Source organism: Lathamus discolor, chromosome 6, assembly GCF_037157495.1.
Source record: "Lathamus discolor isolate bLatDis1 chromosome 6, bLatDis1.hap1, whole genome shotgun sequence".
Taxonomy (NCBI): Eukaryota; Metazoa; Chordata; class Aves; order Psittaciformes; family Psittacidae; genus Lathamus; species Lathamus discolor.
Window position 1 is genome coordinate 8,952,769 of NC_088889.1, and position 22,925 is coordinate 8,975,693.

General features: G+C 42.9%; 1 protein-coding gene across 1 annotated transcript in view; it reads left to right on the plus strand.

The window, feature by feature from the left end:
- The first annotated feature begins 91 nt into the window (after positions 1-91).
- Positions 92-22,925, plus strand: part of RTF1 (RTF1 homolog, Paf1/RNA polymerase II complex component) — a 34,775-nt gene continuing 11,941 nt past the window's right edge. Inside the window, exons 1-8 of the mRNA XM_065685114.1 lie at positions 92-251; positions 3,424-3,534; positions 14,318-14,465; positions 16,629-16,833; positions 19,170-19,284; positions 20,861-20,972; positions 21,804-21,939; positions 22,525-22,702. Coding sequence (XP_065541186.1) covers positions 174-251; positions 3,424-3,534; positions 14,318-14,465; positions 16,629-16,833; positions 19,170-19,284; positions 20,861-20,972; positions 21,804-21,939; positions 22,525-22,702 — 1,083 coding nt within the window. The 5' untranslated portion in view covers positions 92-173. The remainder of the gene's footprint in view (positions 252-3,423; positions 3,535-14,317; positions 14,466-16,628; positions 16,834-19,169; positions 19,285-20,860; positions 20,973-21,803; positions 21,940-22,524; positions 22,703-22,925) is intronic.

The following is a 22,925-nucleotide window of genomic DNA, read 5'->3' on the forward strand; positions in this document are numbered from 1 at the left end:
TTTCTCCCCACCCTTCTTCCCGCCCCGGCGCGGTGCGCATGCGTGGTGCCCTTTGTGTCCCGGGCGGGCGGGCGGCGCGGGGCAGGCCGGGCCGCTGCGAGCGCCGCCGCGCCGCCGCTGCCGCCGAGGGCGGGGAGGGTGGGAGGTAGTGAGGCGGAACAACCGGCTCCGCCATGGTGAAGAAGCGGAAAGGCCGCGTCCTTATCGACTCCGATACTGAGGATAGCGGTAGCGAGGAGAACCTAGATCAGGTGCGCGGGGCAGGCCCGGCCCGAACGCGGGGCCTGAGATCTCCGGGCCCAAGCAGGGCTTGGTGCCACCATCCCTCCCTCGTTCCCTCGCTCCCGCCCGGGGGCCGAGAGCAGCCGTCCTTCTCCTCAGCCCCATGAGGGACCCCGCGGGAAAGAGGCCCGTTCTCCTCCGCCGGATCCCTGGCGGGTTTCGGGGGGAGGGGGTGCTCTCCGTAGCTAGGCCCGGTGCTTGCAGGAGGGCGGGACGGAGGGGGCGATGCTCTGCAGCGGTTCAGGCCCGAAGAAGGGGGGAAGCGAGGCCCGGCTGCCGTCACCCCTCGGGTAGTGGGGGAAGAGGCCCAAAGGGCTGGGCAACTTTTCAGTGCTGCTTTGGCGCGGCAGGAGAGCAGCGTGTCATACCAGGTCCCTGCGTCCCGGTGAGCCCCTCGGGGCAGGCGTGTGCCCGGGGGGGTGGTTAATGCGTGTTCAGTGCTCCCTTCCTCAGTCTTGGAGCCTGAGCTCTATTGGTGGCAAACTGCACAGAGTTATGAGCCTGCATATACAGTCACATAATATATGTACCATCACATGTTACAAGAAGTATTTACTTGTAAAGGCATCTCGGATTGGAAGTGCTACTTCTGGTGTCAGTTCATAGAATCATAGAATGGTTAGTGTTGGACGGGACATTAAGATCATCCAGTTCCAACATGCCTCACACTAGACCATGTTGCCCAAGGCTTTGTCCAGCCTAGCCAGGGATGGAGCATTTACCATTTCTATGGGCAACCTATTATGAGGTTTAACCCTTACAGACCTTCAAAGGGTGTGCCTTCCTCTTTGGAAGGAGCTGCTTTCAAAGACTTATCTCTCTGTGTATGAGGTGTTGATGATGCAATTCAAATGGTAAATAAAGACATTATAGGTGAATAGTGTTACAGCCTGTATGACAGGGCTTGTTCCAAGAAGTTTGGCTGGTTAAATATGCTGAAGCCTACATGTCAGACATAATTTATGTGCTGGACCTTCAGGGTTTTCAATATAGAAACTGTTGCTAAGTTGCAATAAAAAAGCCTTCCCAAACACTTAAAAATAGTTTTGCAGCTCGAAGCTTCAGAAAAGTCAAATTGGAGGCTCTGTCAGACAAATACACTGGAGCAGAGCATGCCCTGATGTTGATCTTGCATGCCTCTAGAGTCTAGAGCTGCCAGCATCTCACCACTGGTATATTAGTTTGGTAGTTTCTTCAGAGCTTGAAAATAGAAGAGTTGGACTAGCTCTAGTGTAGATCAGGCAATCGGAGTGATGGTGGCAGGAATAAACTCATAGTTCTGCTTTTGTGCCATCCTTTACTGGAAGCATGCATCTGCAGCTGTACCTGAGTACCTGAGGTTCTTCCTCCTCCGCTGAGCTGTTTGTAGTAACTCTAACAGCAGGGATACTTAGGTGCAAGAGTGAAGATTAGGTAGAAGGGAAGCAATGATTTTGTGGTATAGTTGAAAGATGAGAGTATATGACTGAGGCCCCTGTAAGTTAAATGTTTGACAGCTTCCCTCAGAGATCTAGGCTTTTTAAATCCATGGGGCCTTTCTAATATAGTATCTCAGTAAACAGAACAGGGGTAGAAAGAAGGAAAATTGCTTGAAATAAAAGTAGTGGTAAATATGCTAAAATACCGTCCAGGGAGAAGATAATCTGGGTTGAAGGACTGCCTAGAGACAGTTGTGAGAGAATTTCTGGAAAAGTTTGTAGAAAACATCAGGAGCTTCCTAAACGGTAGTTTTACAGATGTGCTCTGATATTGCATGCCTTCTTCAGAGAAAGGCTTGTAAAATGCCAACACCAAAGGCAGGTTTCTTTGTTGGTGAGTAGCCTAGGCCATGAGTTTCTGCAGTGTTTATGTTCTCATTCGAGGTACTAAATTCTAATCTGTTTGGAGATAGTCTTCCAGTTGTGAAACTAGTGCAAACAGATCTAGTGTTGACTTCCCAATGCTGCAGAAGTTGGTGTGACTGTATTTCTACGCACAGCTAAGGTTCAGCCCCAGAGCAATGTTTTTAAGAATAAATTATGTCATGGACTACAAAGACAGTACTGCAGCTTCAGAAATGGTTGTTTTATACTGCTGTTTCTGTCATCTGAACAAGGTATGATCAGCAGATTATGAGATTATTTGAGAGCCCTTTAGTTCTTCGGGCTGGTGTGTGTTCCCTTTGAAAGTGCTTCCTTTAGAAGAGAGCAGCTCTACTTAGTCTCAGAGAGTTTGATCTTGACGCCTGCCCTGTGTCTGTCCAAGGCTTTAAGTGCATTCTGTGGTATGTAGGGACAGTGAAAAGGATTTGAACAGGCTGACAAATATTATCAGCCATGACATTGTGGTGATTTCGCTTTTAAATTGTTTAATTGCAAACATCTCTTACTTAGCAGAAGGAGCTGCTTTCTAGTGGGATTTGGCTTTTTGGTTAATGCTGCACAACTGTAGGTCAGGCGTTTTTGAATTATTATTCAATCCAAATAAAACAGATCTGGACATGGCTTTGAAAGTAATCTGGTTTATGTCATAGAATCATAGAATAGTTAGGGTTGTAAAGGACCTTAAGATCATCTAGTTTCGACCCCCCCACCATGGACGAGGACTCCTGACATGGTTTAAGCCCAGCCAGTAACTCAGAACCATGCAGCCGCTTGCTCACTCCGCCCCTTCTTCCTTCCCCAAGGTGGGGCAAGACAAGAGACTTTTCCCACTTATTCCAGACTGCCTTCCCAGAGAGCCAAATAGTTAGGCTTAAACCATGGCAACTCACACTGTACCATGTTGCCTAAGGCTCTGTCCAGCGTGGCCTTCGACACTGCCAGGGATGGTGCATTTGCTACTTTGGGCAGCCTGTGCCAGTGCCTCACCACCCTCAATGTCATTTATACTAAGAGGTTAATTATGGTAGTATATTACAGCATTATTTACTTATTACAGCTTGTTATCCTCAAAATCCTTTTGTAGCATCCAGTAGTATTAAAATCGTGTTTGTGTGTATATATATATGTTTGTGAAACACAAGCAGACTGTCCCTTTGTCAGTGGGGATAATCCTGTTGCTGGGATGTGCTCAAATATCACAGAGAAGGTGCATATGTTCTGACCTGGATTGGTAAAACTGATTGCAATGTTTTAAACTAAGTGTGGTTTTCCACACCAGGAACTCTTGTCGTTGGCCAAACGGAAGCGTAGTGACTCTGAAGAAAAGGAGCCACCTGTGAGCAAACCTACAGCATCTTCAGACTCGGAGACGTCAGACAGTGATGATGAGGTGAGTTTGTCATGTTATCAGTGAAATTGCCATGGGTTAGTTGTCTGCTTGTACCTAAGCAATGAAGGTGTATTATACAGTGTATTTAGCCCACTGACTTCATAAAGTGGGACTGGCCATCAGTGGCACTGATGGAGATTCATTAAGCACAGAGGATGTGTACTCAGAAATACTTTATTTATTTATTTATTTATTTAATTTTCATTCATATGCAATGAATTGTAACTGCATGCAAAATAGGCTGTGTGTCTGTAGAAAAGATGACTGCCTGTTTAATCCCATGTTCATATGATCTGAATGGTCTGGTGATTTACCTGCTTGAAACTAGGGTTTTTCCTGTGTAAAGCTTGGGGTTGAAGTAGCCATGACCTGCTTGCTTGGGGTTGAAGCAGCAGCGAAACTGCTGAAGTTGGACTCTGAATTAAGGGAGAGAGGTTCTCAGCTTTAGAAGAGAGGTTCCTTCCTCAGGGAAGAAAAGGGTCAAGGCAGGTGGTACTGTTTTACGCGTGGTAAAAATCTTCTGTTTAGTTGCTTTGATCTCCAAGAAGTCGGCTGTGAACTGGCTTGTCTGGTCACGTGAACATGCAAGAGTGTGTTTTTATTGGCATTTTTTAAGAAAGCAAGGCAAGGAAGAGTTTAGCATTACTTTGTTCTAGGGTTTAGTAAATTCCTTGTATAGTGGTGCTTATCTGCTAGATCTGGTTTTATTATGTTTTCTTGGTACTCTAGAGCTGGTTAAAAGTCTCTGCTTTCATCTGTAAAGGAAAATGGAAATAGACTTATTAAAACAGAGGAACTGACAAACAGGTCATGCAGGTATTTGAATAAAACCACTCTCTTGAAGGCTTACAAATGTCTTTTGCAAGGTTTCCGCACATGCAGTGAGGTCATTTATACATCTGTTCTTAAAAATTCATCAGGCAGCTGTTAGAGGTGGATTTTCTTCCCCTGAAACTACAGAAAATGACTACTGTCATTGTGACAACTTGAAGACCAATAGGGTGGGCCAGTGAGAAACTAGTAACTATTATGCATTTGATACTGTAGCAGAGTTCTGCCAGTAAGTGTAGAGAATGTGCATTAATTCTCTTCCTGAGGCATTTTTGGAATAAATATACTTGGAATTCTTGTTTCCTTCAATCCTTTTCTTGTTTTTTAAAACGTGACTCTTTTATCTAATATATGCTTAAGACTTAAGAAAAGATAAAATTCCGACTGGACTGGGTATGTTAGATTTGCTATTAGGTGACTGCTCAGACTGTCACGGTGCATGTTCAGATTTGCTGGCGTGCAGCTTAGTTATTCTAAGCTGTGTGGAGACCAGCTTGACTGGAAAAGTAGACTTAGGTGTGGAAAGTATGTCAGTGATAAAGCCTTCTGTGTTTATCTCTGAAAACTGACAGAATAAATAATATTCGAGTTATTTTTTAGCTTGTGTAACTACAAGACCTCCCTTTTCATTTATGTTGAATATGATAATGTATCTCTTCGCAGATTTGCACAGACTTGCAGATGCAGTAGTATCTCTGTTGCACCACGTGCATTTGATACTCTTTCTAATCTGTGTATAATTTCTAATTGATACTCTGTTCTTTCTGACCTCCATGCAGCGAGAGGAAAAGATTTAGAGAAGAGGTAATTAGGACACTTGTTTCTATTCCTGTGCCTGAAATATGAATTCTGAACTGCTGCTTGTCACAGCAGGCTGAGACAGACTAGGTTATAGCAGTTCTGCTTCTGCCAGTCATTCAGTTGTTTTCATCCCTAGGCTTGACTACACAACTCCTGCTGGACTACTTTGGTTTTATCAGAGTTCTTGTGGTTGGTCTGAGGTTTGGTCAACCCTGGAGGCTGGGAGAGGGGGTCTGAAAATTGAAACTGTCTTGCTGGACTTCCTGCAAGATGAGGACCTTGAGGCAAAAGCATGGAAATGTTACCTTGGGCAAATGTCCTTAATCATATCCATGTGTTTCCACACAGGTTTTGTAGTGTGTGCATCCTTTTTGCTTCCTACACTACGCATTCCAGGATAGTTGCATTGGATAGTTGCATCAGATAGTTGTACCAGAAAGAGCCTAAATCTCTGCTTCAGGGGCAAATGCTGCTCTTCTGCCTTTTATTAAAAGGGAGAATGTTTGTGGGTGTAGGGGAGAGAAATTGCATTTTGAATGACAGAATAACAGCATGTACAAACAATGCCACGTCTATACAATGGTGCCCAAGTGATTTCAGTAGACCTTTAACGTTATATTTCGTGTGTCTTGGTGAGAATGCACTTTGTGACAGCTGTTATCCACATCAGGTATTGATGTGGATCTCAGTTTCTGTAACCCTCTAAGGACCAATGCGGTTTGAATCGAATTACTTAGCCAAGGGAGTGAAGGTGAATTGAAGGCAATGAAATAGGAAGGATGCTCTGGACCATCATCTGGTGTGTCTGTGGAACATGCATGACTGAATTGACTATGAACTGTTATTCAGAGAACTAATACCAATGACTGCAGGGCTTTGCAATAAGAAGTGCTACGTTTACAAAGAGATACACTAAGCCAGATGCAGATGTGAAGGTAGACAGCTCCTTTATCTGTGGAGCAACATGTGGCTGTGACTACTCAAGAGGTCACCATCCCAAACTGTTAGCCTGCTGGCATGTAACCAGTTTGGTGTTGGCCTTGTTACTGTTTGGGCTACTGTGCTAGAGGTGTATGTTGTGTCCACAAAGTACCCTCGTTGCTTATTGAAGACATTGTGTGGATGGTGTTCTTTAGTTGCAGTGGGTTAATTCTGGGTTCTTGCTCTTCGTTTTACCCTGGCGTTGTTGTTTTCAATACAACAATTCTTTCTGTGGCATGGTGAAGCCTGGATGACTTCTGCAACAACTTCACTACCATCAGTGTAGGTTAGACAATGCTGTAAGAGCTCCTGTTTTGTTTCTCCTGAAAGGTTTGTTGTTAGCAGTGCTGCCGTAAGTCTGTGCGTCCTTTTACACTCGTCCTAATGTGGTGCAGGGTTTGGTTGTGCCTTTTAACAGCTCTAGGGCAACAGCAGAGGATAATTCCAGGACAAGAAAAGTTCTATCAAGAATGCTTGGTACTAGAGTGAAGTTTAGCAAGGAATATCTATTTATGCCTTTATTTGCAAAAGTGCAGATTCAGTAGGAGATGGCATAGCTGAAGATCTTGTCAATGGGACAGAGGAGGAAGTGATCAGTGGTCATGCAGCTAGTGGGGAAATCAGACTCGAATAGGGGCCTTTTGCTCCTGTTATGAAGAAATGACTTGGAAGTTTCGGTCTACTTACTGCACTTCAAATTAGTAAACCACAGATTAGCAGAAAACTGCGTATGTTCCTTCTGCTTTGGGGGTGTCTTTTGTGGATCTGTAGAGATTATGATGCTGAATGTCTTTCCCTTTCCCCAATGTGTGCTTTTATTCCATAATACTGCTTTAATTAGACCTTCAAGAACAAGTGGGTTCTCCAGTCCTGTGAGGCCTTTGCCATACATTTTTTTAAGCTTAGGAAATTTGAAACGGGCTGTGCTTTAATCTTCTTACACACAGCCCTCCAGCATTACAGGCTGTGTGCTTTGTAAATTTGACTCTTCTTGGAAACAGTTTCCTTCAGCTGTTAATGGGTGCAATAGCAAAGCTTTCCTTAAGGAAGAGAGGTGCTGTCGCTTCCCCCACCCCAAACAAAGTGCAAATTTGAATAGTGCAGGCTCACTGTATGGAGGCTGGAATGTCCAGAGTAGCAACGTGAACCAGCTGTGGACAAAATAGGTGCAAAATTTGGTCTGCAAGTAGCTTCTTAAAATTGCAAACTAGCATGGGGATAGCTTCAGGGGTTATGTGTTATGATTTATGTGTCATGAGAGTCTGCAGAAGCTCTCAAGTGGAGCAGGTTGCTCCAGAAATAGACTCATGAAAGTATTGCAATTGCATATGTGATTTTGTTTAAATTTTTTTGCTAAATGAACTTTTTCTTATACCCAGGGAGCAGTTCTTGCTGAGGCAAATCCAGTCATAAGCAGCCTTCCAGTATCTGAAGGGGGCCTATAGGGATGCTGGGGATGGACTATTCATTAGGGACTGTAGTGACAGGACAAAGGGTAAAGGGCTCAAACTTAAACAGGGGAAGTTTAGATTGGATATAAGGAAGAAGTTCTTTACTGTTAGGGTAGTGAGGCACTGGAATGGGTTGCCCAGGGAGGCTGTGAATGCTCCATCCCTGGCGGTGTTCAAGGCCAGGTTGGACGAAGCCTTGAGTGGCATGGTTTAGTATGAGGTGACCCTGCCCATGGCAGGGGGTTGGAACTAGATGATCTTGAGGTCCTTTCCAGCCCTAACTGTTCTATGATTGTATGATTCTATAAGGCACTAATACGTAGAGAAGTCATCAAGCTTTTGTTAGTCCGGATGATGCTTGCTGGCTGGTGATATTAGAGCTATGCAAGGCGCTCACTGGCCAAGTGTTTTATGGCTGTTGCCATCTCCAGCTGTTTGACCCAGGCTTCCTAAATAAAACACTGTATGTTTTCTTAGCCAGTGGTATCTCCAAGTTTGTTTTGATTATGGAGAGTGTTTCTGCATTGGCATTCGGTATATACCACCTCAGTGTTGTCACTCAGCAGTTCATGCCATTTTTTGCAGTACCTGGACCTCATAAAATACTTCCAGGGCAAATGCTAATTTTGCAGTTTAAACTGAATTTATAGCTATTATAGGTTTCTTCTTTTGTTTGGTTATTTGTGTCTGGTCTTTTTTGCTGGTGTGTTTTTGTTTGTTTGTTTTTTCCATAGTTACCTTTCTGTGAGCTCCTTTGAGTGTTACTCAGGTGGAGGGTGGATCAAGTGTCTGATGATATTTTGGTGCATGAAGCTTTCTTTCAGCCAGCTCTTTGAAAAACCTCTTCTGTGTTTTCAGAAGTTGTTCCCTTTATTTTATATAATCATAAAATGGTTTGGGTTGAAAGGGACCTTTAAGCTTATCCAGTTCCAACCGCCTGCCATGGACAGGGTCACCTTCCACTAGACCAGGTTGCTCCAAGCCCCCTCCAACCTGGCATTGCACACTTCCTCTGCTAATCTTTGTGATGATCCTCTTGACTCGCTCCAGCAGGTCCACATCCTTCTTACTTTGGGGGCCCCAGAACTGCATGCAGTACTCCAGGTGGGAGCAGAGTAGAGGACGAGAATTCCCTTCTGGTCATGCTTTCCCTTCTGGTCATGCTCCTTTTGATGCAGCCCAGCACACAGTTTGTAGCTGGGCTGTGAGTGCATGCTGCTGCATCATGTTACCTGCCAGCGAACACCCCCAAGTCGTCCACAGGGCTAGTGTCAGTTCATTCTCCACCCAGCCTGTGTTTGTGCTTGGGATTGCCCCAAACCACGTGCAGGACCTTGCTTGTGGCCTTGTCGAACTTTGTGAGGTTTGTGCTGGCACACCTCTCCAGCCTATCCAGGTTGTTCTGGATGATATCCCTTCCCTTCAGTGTGTTGACTGCACCACACAGCTTTGTGTCATCAGCAGACCTGCTGAGAGTGCCCTCGATCCCACTGTCCCTCGTCGCTGACAAAGGTGTTGAACAGCACTGGTCCCAATACCAACCCCCAAGGAATGCCACTTATAACAAGTCTCCACCCCCAGTCTCCAACATCGATCTGTTGACCACAACCCTTTGAGTGTGACCTTCCAGCTAATTCCTTATCCACTGAGTGGTCCATCTGTTAAATCTGTGCATCTCCAGTTTAGAGACAGGGATGTTGTGGGGAACAGTTGTCAAATGGCAATATTACTGTCTTTCCATTTTGGTTTTAACATCTTGAGTCTCCTATTTGTGTTTAAAATGGTCTTATAAATCTCCTAATTGCTCGGCTGTTGTCACTGTGAAGGTGTTCGAGGTGTCAGAATGACCAGTGCAGACCCTGAAGGGCAGGAAAAGTAATGGAACTTTTTATTTAGCATTTAGTTTTAATAGTGGTGGTAGAGACAATTTTCCTCTTTGTAGCCCTTGGAGTGCTGTCTCCAGAGCTCTCCCGACTTTGAGAAACCCTGAGGACAGCAGATGCTGCCTTATCTTCATATCTGTGCTGTTTCCTGGTGTCTTCAGACAGGCTGAAACTGCAGTTTGATGACTTGCCTGGAGGACTGCCTTTTGTTTTCCCGGTGTGAATGGAGGAGAATGTCTGAAAGTTTGTAAGCTGGGCTAACTTTATGTACCTTGGTACTCTTAAACTGTATTCTTGTCATGGCCTGTAAGTTTATCTGGCGTAGGAAAGGAGCACATTCATAGGGGACCTGTTGTGCTTTTGAAGTCATGGCTTCTAAGTTGCTTTTTGCTTACAGAAGCAATATCCAGGAGGGAAGGGTGTTGCAGTGACAGGCTGCCAACCTTGGTTGTACATCTTTCTGGTTTGATGTAAAAGGGGAAAAAAAAGGGGCAAGGAAAATACTTATTTTCAAAATAAAATCTCAGTGGATAATGGATTTAGTCACTGTGTTTCTCTATTCACACAGTACCTGCCTGAGCAGCGGGGGGCAAAACAGTTCCACTGCCTTCTGTACTCTGAGCTCACTTTTAGTTTTTTCTCTCCTTTTCTTTTCCCTCGGCCTCATTTCATCTCCTTAGTGAAAATATGTTCCAGGTTTGCTGAGCTATAAATGGTTTTTTTTCAATCATTTTGTGTAGTTGCTTTTGTAGAAGCTGATTTCTAAATCTGGCAAATTTCTAACGTGGTGGAGTTTAGTTGTTGCTTTTGGCAGTCCATTCTGGGTACTGTGGCTTAACTTGGACTTCTTAGAATCACAGAATCATTGAAGTTGGAAAAGGCCTTTAAGATCATTGATTCCAACCATTTCTTGGGGGAAACATGCAAGCTGTTAGCACTGTGAACCTTGAAAGAAGAGGAGGATTTGAAATGCTCTTCTGGCTACTTTCTGTGACTGAACCATAAAGCTCTGTTGTTCGATAGTACTAAACAATAAGCAGAAAGCCACGTTGCAGCACACTTCTGCATGGGGTTATTAACTTGCTGTGTCTGGAACCATGGAGGGTTCCAGATGGTGGCTAAGGAGGCAGCAGTGAATAGAGGAGCTGTTATGGGAAGCATGTGAGAAGTGTTGACTGGCTGTGCCTGACTGGAACACGGAAGAGGGAATCTGGAGAAGCTGCAGTAGAAGGCATATTTTGCTCATTGTTTGCAATTTGAGATGCATGGAGTAAAGGGGAACAGAGCAAACAAGTGCTTCTGACTAACTGTGTGTGTTTTTACTAGATGTTACATGCAAATATGTCGTTGCCTTTGTGATTTCCACTGGTTTGTCAGAACTTGAGGAAGGGGCTCAAGACTCTGGATTGGACTGCAGGTTGCCATGCAGTTCATGCCTTTCCAGTGTTGTCATGTTCATGTTTTCCCATGTGTTGTGTCCTGTCCCCTCCCCAGCCTGCAAATCTCTGTTAATCTTCCTCTGCTGTTGGCTAATCTCTCTCAGAACAATACAGAGTGGTCATTCAGTATCCAGATGACAACTGATGTTTCTTGAGCCTGCAGAGTGATTTGTAAACCTAAAAGAGTATCATGCCAGCCATGTCCTTCACTGATTTATTTGCCCGTAAAGCTTGCTCAAACCCTTGTCTGGTCCTGTAGTGGTACCAGAAATGACCAGGCATTCATGAGAGATTGGGGTAGCTAAATAACCCCTGAGGCACATGAGTTGGATGAGGAAAAATTTGGCTGACAGCGCTGAAACTAGGAGGTGACGACCAGTTATTATGACTTAAAAGGCATAGAGGTCACTTGCATAAACAAGCGAGATGAAGTGTAACCTTCAGGGTGAAATTGAAACCAAAGCAAAATACTCTAAATTAGGGCAGGGTTTTTCTTTGTTACTTGTTTTTTGTCCTAGAGGTTGTCACACAGCTTTCTCTTCAGTCCTGGCTTCTTGGACCCAGCCTCTCTCCACAATTCCACTTGTAAGTTAAAGACTGAGAACAGTGATCTGTAATACATGTATCTACAGCTATTAAACATTCTATTGACAACTGAAGTCACACTGGTTTTATCTGATCTTAACTTCTTTCATCTCAGCATGACCTCTCGAGGTCTTGATAGAACTGTCGTGTATGTTATGGTTTTCCCTGTGCTTCCTTCTTGCTGTACAGCATGCTGACACAAGGTATAATTCAGTGTTAAAACACTGAAAAGAAGTGGCAGAACTCTGGGAAGGAGACACTTCTGCTTCCCTGGGTCAGAGGGCTCTGCTCTTCACTGCTAAATGCTCCCTTTCTCACTGGTGTGTTCTCAGTGGTGTGCTGACAGGAGGTGAGCTCTGGAACAAATAGCGCTCTTCTGTAATACCTGGGAGATGTATTCTTTAACATTGAGGTTTCAGCAGATTCAGGTGAAGTACGAGCTCATTCTTAACTGATTTACTTGGGCATGAACTAGGAATGTTATTAGGCAGCAGTATTGTAACACTGAACAAGTAAAGCTTCAATGTGGAATCTAACAGAGACTTGAATGCAAGGTCAGGCTATATGAAGTCAGGTGCTTTCTGTGTGGTTTCTCACCTGTTGTATGGACCATAGCAGGCTGGGGTAACTGCATAGGGTGTGGATTGCAATAAGGGCTCACCACTGAGTAGCTGTACTTCCGCCTCAGAAAAGAAAACTGCCTGGTCTTTGGCTGACACTTCTGAATACAGAGCTGGGGCTTAAGGATGATTATGAAGCAGTTGGCAATGTGGAAGGCACAAGGCTGGCTGTGAGAGTAATCAAACCGAAGGAAATTCTAAAGGTAGTAGGTCAGGTAGTAGCCTCTACCTACTTGGATGAGTTTCATTTAGAGAGTTTGAACACCAGGGCTCTCTGAAGATGGTGCCTAATCAGGTAGAAATCATCAGATTTGATGGGATGATTACTGCCTGCAGAAATTGACTTGATTCATCCCCTAGGAGAGGGTGAATAGATGAGAAGGCTGAAATTTGTGTTCACCTGAGATCCAATCTAGAGATTTCTTTTTTGTTCCTTTCCCCAGTTGGAGTAGTTTTGATCTCAAGGTCTCAGTTATGTAAAGAAACATTTGCTCACTTGAATTAGGAATATATTTTTGTAGTAGACTGCATGGTTGTGATGTGCATGAAAGATGGGAGTAATATACAGGTACAAAGAGGGTAACAGTTTAAATATATATATATTTAGAAAGAAACTGTTTTATCCCTGAAGGTCTTATGCCTGAAGAATTTCTAGGAGAGGTAGTGAGGTGCAAAATACTGTGAAGCCTTAAAATAATACACAGGCAGTCATTACAGGCTCTGTTCCCTTCTGGCTTTACCCAGTTAGTTGGGACCATGCAGAAATTCTGATAAGAAATCACACTGTAAGGTAAATAGTTCTCATCCTGGGACTTTGGGATTTAAAGTTGCTATTTGTGTGTGTGGTGGGATAAGTCTTGTACTTGGAAACTGAAGTCTAAATTAATTGAAGATATAGTATTAAGAGAAAATCAAGACTTGACATTTGGTTGTTTTTTTCTCAACTTCTGTGATTCTGATATGATGCTGGCTTGTGTACATAGATACAGGCAGTGGCATTACCATCTGTGGGCGAGTGTGCTGCTGGGTTCTTGCATGAAAATACAGGTGCTGTGTACTTTTGGTAAAACTGAGATTTTTGCAGAGTGCCATGTATAACTGGTGTGCCTGCGTGAAATCTCTTAAATATCATGAGACCCCACTTGGAGCACTGTGTGCAGTTCTGGTGTTCTTAATATATGGAGGACATGGAGCTCTTGGAGCAAGTCCAGTGGAGGCCACAAGGATGATCAGGGGTTTGAGCACCTCCTGTATGAAGACAGGCTGAGAAAGTTGGGGCTGTCCAGCCTAGAGAAGAGAAGGCTGCGTGGAGACCTCATAGCAGCCTTCCAGTATCTGCAGAGGGGCTATAGGGTTGCTGGGGAGAGACTCTTCATGGGGGACAGTGATAGGACAGGGGGTGATGGGTTTAAACTTAAACAGGGGAAGTTCAGGTTAGATATGAGGAAAAGGTTCTTTACTGTGAGGGTGGTGTGGCACTGGAACAGGTTACCCAAAGAAGTGGTAAATGCTCCATCCCTGGCAGTGTTCAAGGCCAGGCTGGACAGAGCCTTGGGTGACATGATCTAGTGTGAGGCATCCCTGCCCATGGCAGAGGGCTCAAAACAGGTGATCTTAAGGTCCTTTCCAATCCAAACCATTCTATCATTCTATGAATACCATGCTCTTGAAGAAACTAGTTTTGGAAACACATCTGTTGCTTCTCTTGAATAGTAGTAAACTGAAGCTAATCTTTACAAATGCAGTTGATCACTTGTTTAAAATCATTTTCCTAGGAAAATATTTTCCATACCTCTTTTCTCCTGGTGGATATTGCAGACTCTGAAGTCTTAATTTTTGTTTTTTAGTTTTAAAAAATAAAACTTTTAACTTTTTTTAAACTATTTAGTTTTAGTTTAGTCTTAAGTTTTGCTGTTTAGAGGAGTGTCCTACCAACTCTTGGCTTGCATTGATAGCTGTTTTTTAAGAGAAACACAAAACTACTCAACACTCCACATCCCCCAAACTTCAAAGAACCTTTTAAATGCTTTAATTTGAAAAGTTTCCTATCTTTTGCCTTTTATTTTTTTTCCCCCTGTGTGATTGATTTGTCACTGTCAGGTCACTGTTTCTCAGTTGTTTTTACTCCACTGTTTTTGGGGAGGGAGAAGAGTTCATGTCTCATGACCCCTTTCTTGGTTCTTTCCTTGCAGTGGACTGTTGGAGGTTCTAAAAACAAGAAAAAAGGCAAAGCGGGTAAGGCAGAGAAGAAAGGAATCATGAAGAAGCAGACGAACAAAGCTGCCTCTTCAGGCAGCTCAGATAAAGACAGCTCTGCTGAGAGTTCGGCACCTGAAGAGGGTAAGATAACACATGTGCATCTACTTACAGTATGAAGTCACCCCTTTGTGCACACTGAAGACTAATGTTAAATGATGAAGTTAAAGACTGTCTTCAAAGAGTTTTCTTTTTGTTACTGGTAATCTGGATGACTCTTAAACTTGCCATGGTTTGAAGTGCATATATTTCAGTATAGCATTGTTGTAAGCACTCTGTTACAACTGCCACACTAAATACTGTTTCAGCTGAAGGATGTATAATGTGTCTCACCACTTGACTTTCTCCTGGAAAATTCTTTTTTTCCTTCTAGCATGTCCCATCTGTCGTGTGGGTAGCGTTTTCTTTTATTCCCATTGACGTATTTTTCCTCTCCAAACTTCTTGTAATGACAGAGGGTATGGTGCTGCACAATGCAAATAGCTTATCTTGCATGCGTTTGCTCTGGATTGGAATTCTTGCACATTTACACTGACATGGAAGAAGAAAAATCATTAGTATGACTTTGTCAGAATATTTTTTAACATAAGTATTGAATCTTTTCAAATGCTGGGCAGAATTCCTGTGTTCTTTCCTGTTTTCATCATGATCATGAAGGTTTGCAGGGTGTTAGTTGCAATTTCAGTTGATACAAAAAAACCCGGGAAAGTTGAGAAAGTATATGAAGGAGCCTACAGTTTTAAGTATATTAAGCACAGTGGAGACAGACCAAAGCATGAAGTGATTGAAGGGGGTATATATCAGCACTTACAAGTCAAGTGTTTTCACAGTGTAAGCTTGCAAAGCTGGGAGTTTCCAGAAATACTGAGACCAGAATGAAAGTAAGAGAAAGAATCCTAATGCCTGCTTTTGCCACTTGGTGCAATGTAGTAAATTAACTGAAATAATCAAAGCACCTGGACTTGGATCAAATTTAAAGGTGGTGTTACCCTGTATTCCTGGGGAATCAGCTGTTTCTTAAGCCTAGCTGGGAGGGCTTGTTACAGCAGTGAGGCATCATAGCCTTGCCAGTCCCGAGGGTAACGTGTTTGAACTTTATCTTCTGATGTAGCGACTTGTAGTGTTGCAGTCTTCAAACAACAAATTTTAGTTTCTCAGATTGCTGTAACTGGGAGCACTGATGGTGATTAATAGTGGGATTTGAGGTGCACACATGCACTTAAAGTTATGGATGTATAAGCAATTTCTCAGGGACATAAGCATATCGGCATAGAATTCTAAACTTAAGTCCCTGACACACCAGCTAAAAGGCTTCCTGAAATTTGCTTGTTCTGTTAAGAATTTTTACTTACAACCCAGTTTGTGTTCACATGTAATACCACTAACTTTATCATTTTTTATCATGCATATCTTACAGTAATAAAGTATTTCTTTGTCAGGGACTGTAGTGACAGGACAAGGGGTAATGGGTTAAAACTTAAACAGGGGAAGTTTAGATTGGATATAAGGAGGAAATTCTTTCCTGTTAGGGTGGTGAGACACTGGAATCGGTTGCCCAGGGAGGTTGTGAGTGCTCCATCACTGGCGGTGTTCAAGGCCAGGTTGGATGAAGCCTTCTGTTGGATGGTTTAGTGAGAGGTGTTCCTGTCCATGGCAGGGGGGTTGGAACTGGATGATCTTGAGGTCCTTTCCAACCCTAACTATTCTATGATTCTCTGATTCCCTCCTGGGTTTAGTTTTCATATTAAGCCTGGAGAAGGGAAGCTCTGTAGTGACTTCATAGCAGCCTTTCAGTGTCTGAAAGGGGCCTACAAAATGCTGGAGAGGGACTCTTCATCAGGGACTGTAGTGATAGGACAAGGGGTGATGGGTTTAAGCTTAAACAGGGGAAGTTCAGGTTAGGTATAAGGAAGAAGTTCTTTGCTGTGAGGGTGGTGAGGCACTAGAACAGGCTGCCCGAAGAAGTGGTAAATGCTCCATCCCTGGCAGTGTTCAAGGCCAGGCTGGACAGAGCCTTGGGCAACATGGTCTAGGGCGAGGCATACCTGTCCATGGCAGGGGTGTTGGAAGCAGATGATCTTAAGGTCCTTTCCAATCTTAACTATTCTTTGATTCTATGATATGTATGCTTTCAGTATAGTGGAGGAGGAGTGTAAAATTTATTTTTGGTATTCTTTGCTAACATGCTATGGTGGAGTGCTTGGGCTTGCTCCAGTTGAATCTTGCTGCCTTGTATTTTTGTTTTAGGAGAAGTCTCTGACTCAGAAAGCAATAGCTCCTCATCTAGCTCAGATTCAGATTCTTCATCAGAAGATGAGGAATTCCATGATGGCTATGGAGAAGATCTGATGGGAGATGAAGAAGACCGAGCTCGTCTGGAACAAATGACAGAAAAGGAGAGAGAGCAGGAGCTGTTTAACCGGATAGAGAAGAGAGAAGTGCTAAAAAGAAGGTGAATTTTATATCTGTTGATATCTGACAGCAGATTCATACAGGCTGTATGGAGACTGCTCTCAGTTTTTGGGTCCAAGCATTCAGCACTATAAAGTGAATTAAGATTCATTGTAGGGTGGGGTTTTTTTTGGCATAAACTGTCCTTGTAGCAAGTTGAGAAGGACACAGCAAGAATTCTGTATGTTCTTGTAAAAGTCAGCGTCTGAAAGTTACTGTTGTAGCCGTATTGCTGCATTTTAAAACGGGAAAAAATGAAAACCCAGGCGACTACAGACCAGTCAGTCTGACCTCAGTGCCTGGCAAGATCATGGAGCAGATCTGCCTCGAAACTATGCTGAAGCAAATGAGTAGTAAAGGGGTGATTTGTGACAGCCAACGTGCCTTCGCTTTGGGCAAATGGTGTCTGGCAAATTTGGTGGCCTTCTACAATGGCTACTATAGCATTGGTTCATAAGGGATTGGTTGGATGGTCACACTCAAAGAGTTATGGTCAATGGCTCTATGTCCAAGTGAGTGTTCCTCAGGGGTCTGTTTTGGGACTGGCGCTATTCAACATCTTTGCTGGCAACTTGGACAGTGGGATTGAGTGCACCCACAGCAGGTTTGCTGATGACACCAAGCTGTGTGGTGTGGTTGACACCAGAGGGAAGGGATGCCATCCAGGGCGACCCTGATGGGCTTGAGAGGGAGGCCCATGCAAACCTTATGAAGTTCAGTAAGGCCAAGTACAAGGTCCTGCATGTGGGTCAGGGCAGTCCCAGGCACAACTACAGGCAGGTGGAGATTGAATTGAGAGCAGCCCTGGGGAGGACTTGGGGGTGTTGCAGTTTCCTTGTAGTAAAAGTATTTTTCTTTCCATGTGTCTGAAATGATAACTTTGGCACATGTAGGGCAAGTTTTCTCCAGTTGCTTCTCTCTTCAGTGACTTCCCTCTTTCCTCACTTGCTGAGAAATTTCTGTAGAGGACTGACATCTGAGTAAATCTTGTCGATACAAGCTACAGTCAGACCATTTGTCCAGGCCGTAGTTAGTTAAAGCCCTGCCTGCCTGTGGTTTTAATACAGCTTTCAACGTCTTCTCTAGTCTGCTGCTATCCTCAAAGGGATCAGAATAAGTGAAAGATTGGATTTAGATCATGTAGAAGGGCACCATATTTTTTCACTTCGTTCACTATTCCATGGTAACTCAATGTCTGTCTTTTAGAATGAACACTGGAAAATACTTGATACAAACAAGCTTGAGTTGCTGATTGAATATTAAACAAGTTTGCCCTATTCTCTGTAAAGGGGCTGGCAGGTAGAAAGAACTAAGGAGGGGGGTGGTAGTTATTTAACTCTGTGGTAAGTTGGATCTTTGAAAATGCTGTCTAGCTTTTTGTATGTACATTGCGCTGTGAGTTCATTTGGATTACAGCAGGCACTGTGATACAGTGCCTGTGCCTTGTATAATGTGCTTCATGTTAAAGTCATAAAGGGCAATGAATTCATCTGGCACTTCAGTTTCTTGTCTACAAAATCCAGGTATTAAGGACTGAAGAAGAATGGACTGTGTAATATTCATGTGGATAACACATTTTGAATTTCAGTTATTGGAAGTTAAGTAATCTTTCTTCTTGTGTTTGTCTGTATGCACACTTCACTAAAGCAGTGACCAGTTCATGGTGCAGTGGCATCTCAGTCACAGGACAATTCTAGTGAAATCACTACTCCTCTGAATACAGTGGCTGAAAATAATATTTCAGGGTGAAATATTTCATGAAGGTAGAAATGGTAGTCCTTATATTGGACTAAGAAGCTGCCCAAGTCTCACTGGAATGTAGCTACTGAAGGAGGACTCACTGTGACTTCTTTGCAGTCATTCTTATACAGACCGGTACTAGTAGAAAGCTGGAGTTTAAGCACTGAAAAAGTTAGCATGATAGTGGCTTTAAACACCCACACTTTTAGCTGTTGAGATGCAAATGATGCAAAATAGCCAATTGTTTTTAGAGTTGGAGGCAACATGCAATGGTCACTACACTGGAGAAGATGGAGTAAGGACAGATTTCTGGGGAGTAGCCATTACTATGTGGTTTCATCAGCGCTAAAGGTTAGCTGCCTGTTGTCTGCACTTTTCTGTCCTCAGCTTTTCTTCGCCTTATTTTTCTTGGGGAAGGAAGGGGATGGGAATAGGGGCAGGATAGTGTTAAAGGGTTATCCACCTGGGGCAAGCAATGGAAGAGTTCCTTACAGCCTACTAACAACTTAAGCTGTGATAACATCTGAGTGGTACTTTGCTCACTCAGGGAGAGAGCATTCTATTATACATTCTTTTTGTTTCAATATCTGCCACTAGGTTTGAAATCAAGAAGAAACTAAAAACGGCAAAAAAGAAAGAAAAGAAAGAGAAAAAGAAAAAGCAAGAGGAAGAGCAGGAGAAGAAAAAACTCACACAGATCCAGGAATCCCAGGTAGGAAATAAAATTGTCCTTAGTAACAAACCTTTTTCCCCTGGCAATAGGAGATAGGATGCTGCCTCTCTCTGCCCCTAATGTTTCCCCTTAATGTCAAGCAGTGTGGTAAGCAGGTCAGAATTTAGTTCATTTATATGCTCAAGCTATCTTTAGCCTTTCCAGTTCATCTAAAGAAATTAACATCTTTGGTCTGCTGAGGGGTGCACTGGTAACTCCTTGTAATGAAAAATGAAAAGTTGCAGCTGTATCTAAGAGTTGCTGTGGTAGTCCTTCCATATGAGAACAGGAGAGCAACCTTTTGCAGTTCCTTTAGCCAAAGTTGTCATTCAGTCTGAAACATTACATGCTGTCTTTCTTGCAAGTGAAAGCTTCAGAGAACAGGCCAGACAATGATGAGCTGTTGTCTTAATTACTTTGCATGCACATACAATGGAAAGACTGCTTATTTTCTGCAGGTAGGGGTGTCAAGAAAAAGCTTGAAAGCTAGGAGGAGCAGAAGGAGTTCTATAGTTCATCCACCTCCAGTAGAAAGAGGATAATGCCAGTTGTGGGATTGAGGTTTCTGTAATAGAACTGTAGTTTCAACTGGCTGAATTGGCTGTGGTTTCAAATGGTTAAGACCATGACCTCAGCTATTTATAGAGTCTGGGCAGATAGGCTCCCAGAATGGGATGGGTTTCACCTGACTTTAGCCATCTAAGAACTAGTTGCTTATTTGCACTTGTTGCCTCTGTGCAATGGAGGAGGGCACCTCCAGCTGGTAGTTCACTCCATCTAGTGAAATAGATGTTTGTCACTTAGGTAAAATTAGGTGAAATGAGTTTTCCATTATGCACGTGTTAAGTGGGGTGAATCTCATCTCTTTACCCTCTCAACTCCATATGTATATATATGTGTATACAGTTATGTAGTCCCTTATGTAATACACAATGTGTAGATGTGTATACACATATGCATATGTAGAAGGATCTTTGCAGAGTTCTTTTACAGTGCCTTTTAGGAATTACTTTGACTTACCTCAAATGACTGTCTCTTATGCTTGTTATAAAAACTACTTCCGGTGCTACCTGGTATTCCAGGTAGACCCATTAGAAACTGAAAAGATTAGAGGATTTACGGCATTCAAGATTTGGATCCATACTGCAGACTTTACACACGACTTTATTTCTGCTTTAAATATTTTTTAACACAACTTTTCTCTTTGCAACTGAATGAGAACAAGTGTCTTGATTAGACGAGAATCAAGACTTGGAAGAATATTCACCCAGGTTTTCCTCATTACTTGTTGCAGAATTACTTCCATTTTATTTCTCTAGTTCTTTTTTAACTTTAAGTAGGAGTTTTGAGACTAAAACTTGGTGGCAGAGACATTGAAGTGTAAATATGTTCATTGAAGTAGAAAAAAGAAATATTCTTAAGATTGATTTCACTCTCCATAGCCTCTAAAAATGAACTTTGGGAAAAAAACTATTTCAAAATGGAGCTTTTGAAGTGTGCAAACAGTCTTTGTTTTAATGCATTTCAATTTGTGGATTGCACTTGGTGTTGAGGGATCTTCTGTGCATATTTTTAGGTCATGTCACATAACAAAGAGCGGCGATCAAAGCGGGATGAGAAGCTAGACAAGAAATCTCAGGCAATGGAGGAACTAAAGGCAGAAAGAGAGAAAAGGAAGAACAGAACAGGTATGAAAGTGTGTTGCTGTTGCTACAATTTTGAAGGTGTTATTACAGCTTTCTGAAAGTGCTACGTCCTGTCTCTAGTTAATACAACAGCCCTACACCTTGTAGTCAATGAATTGTGTCTGTGTTTTCCTTGGTCTCTTGCTCAGCATGATAACCTTGGGTATTGTTTGGGTATCACTGATGCTGTGTTTCTCTGCCTCGCCCCTCTCTGGAATGGTCTGAAAAGAAAGCAGACTTTCATTGCAGTCCATTGAATGGCACTTAGTAATGTTTATTTCATGGATTTGAAGTGGTTGCTTAGTTTCTGTTATTTAATCTTTAACCATCCAAACTGTGCTTAGGGTACTTTTGCTGCCTTGTCTACATTTGCTTGTTTCTTCACTGGTACATCATCTTGTCAGTCTTGCCAGACTTTTGATTTAACCTTTTTTATTACTCTGCTGGGTGTTATTGTGGTCCTCTCCAAACATGAGATTTTTTTTTCCTCGCAAAATAACAATGAGTTGTCTGATCATAATAGTTTTATCTTGTATATCCAGCTGTTACGCCCATCTTGTATCACTATGTGCAGTCAAGTTGGAAGACTGAAGATAAGTGCAGCTGAAATTTACGATGCTTTAAAATAGTTCGATTTCTCTCTTTGAATGTCTAATATGGAGTGCTTAGTTTACTAGTGGATTTGAACATGCGGCACTTGGATCCAGTGTAAAATAAACAGCTGCCTGCCTCTTTTTTTCTGTTTTAAAAACAATAAGATTTCAGATCTAAGAGGAAGCTTTCATAAAAAATTTACAGCTTATTTTTCCTTACTCTCTGTCCTCCTTAACCCAGCTGAATTGCTTGCAAAAAAACAGCCATTAAAAACCAGTGAAGTATACTCTGATGATGAAGAGGAGGAGGAGGATGATAAATCTAGTGAGAAAAGTGATCGCTCGTCCAGATCGTCATCTTCTGATGAAGAGGAAGAGTAAGTAGTAAACACTACACTTGTAAGTGTATATTCATAAAAAGATCTACTTCATGTAGACACATGCTGTTGTAGAGGATTGTCTGGGGGCAGTTCAGTGTCTCTAAAGTGGTTTTGGGTACACTTGCATTGCTCAGATTTCGAGTCCTTGGCTTCTACATAATGGTGTATGGGACTGATTTACTCTGAACAAGCTTGCAACTGCAGTTCCCTGCTGTTACCTTGAGCCCCATTTACACTGTTGTTTACAGATGTGTTTAATCCTAGAGCTGAGCAGCTGCAGAACCCTGGCATACTAGCAGGGTAGAGATGTGTGCTAGCTTATCTTAAAGCATTGGCCTATAAACTGCATTGGTGTTTGAGTCTGCTTTGTGGTATCAGAGATAACAAGTCTGGGACTTCACATTAATCCGTTCTCATGAATGCTAAATTCACATACCTACAGTCAACTAGTGCATGATAAATCCTTCCTTTGACTAGCAATTTACGTAGTTATTACTCATACTGCACCTAGCTCAGACCCCTCTTCTGGTGATTATGCCTCTACTTTCTTTTCTTTATTCTTTCTCACCTTTCCCATATCAGGAAAGAAGAAATTCCTCCTAAGTCCCAGCCAGTGTCCTTGCCTGAAGAGCTGAACCGAGTGCGGTTATCGCGACACAAGCTGGAGCGCTGGTGTCATATGCCCTTCTTTGCCAAGACAGTCACTGGCTGTTTTGTCCGAATTGGCATTGGAAATCACAATAGCAAACCTGTTTATCGGGTGAGTTTACTTCCAAGGGATTTAGTTCTTTTCGTAAGACTGTAATGTAATATTTGCAGCTTTGCAACTCTTGGGTGCCTGTGATTGTTTGAATAATTGCTATAAAAAGATTGATTAAAATAAGAAAATGTAGTTGCTGCTGCTGAAGTGGAGGAGACCAGCTAGGTGAAGAGAGAGATTTAGTGGGAGAGACAGAGCACTGACAAAGCCTGTTCTTCCAGCT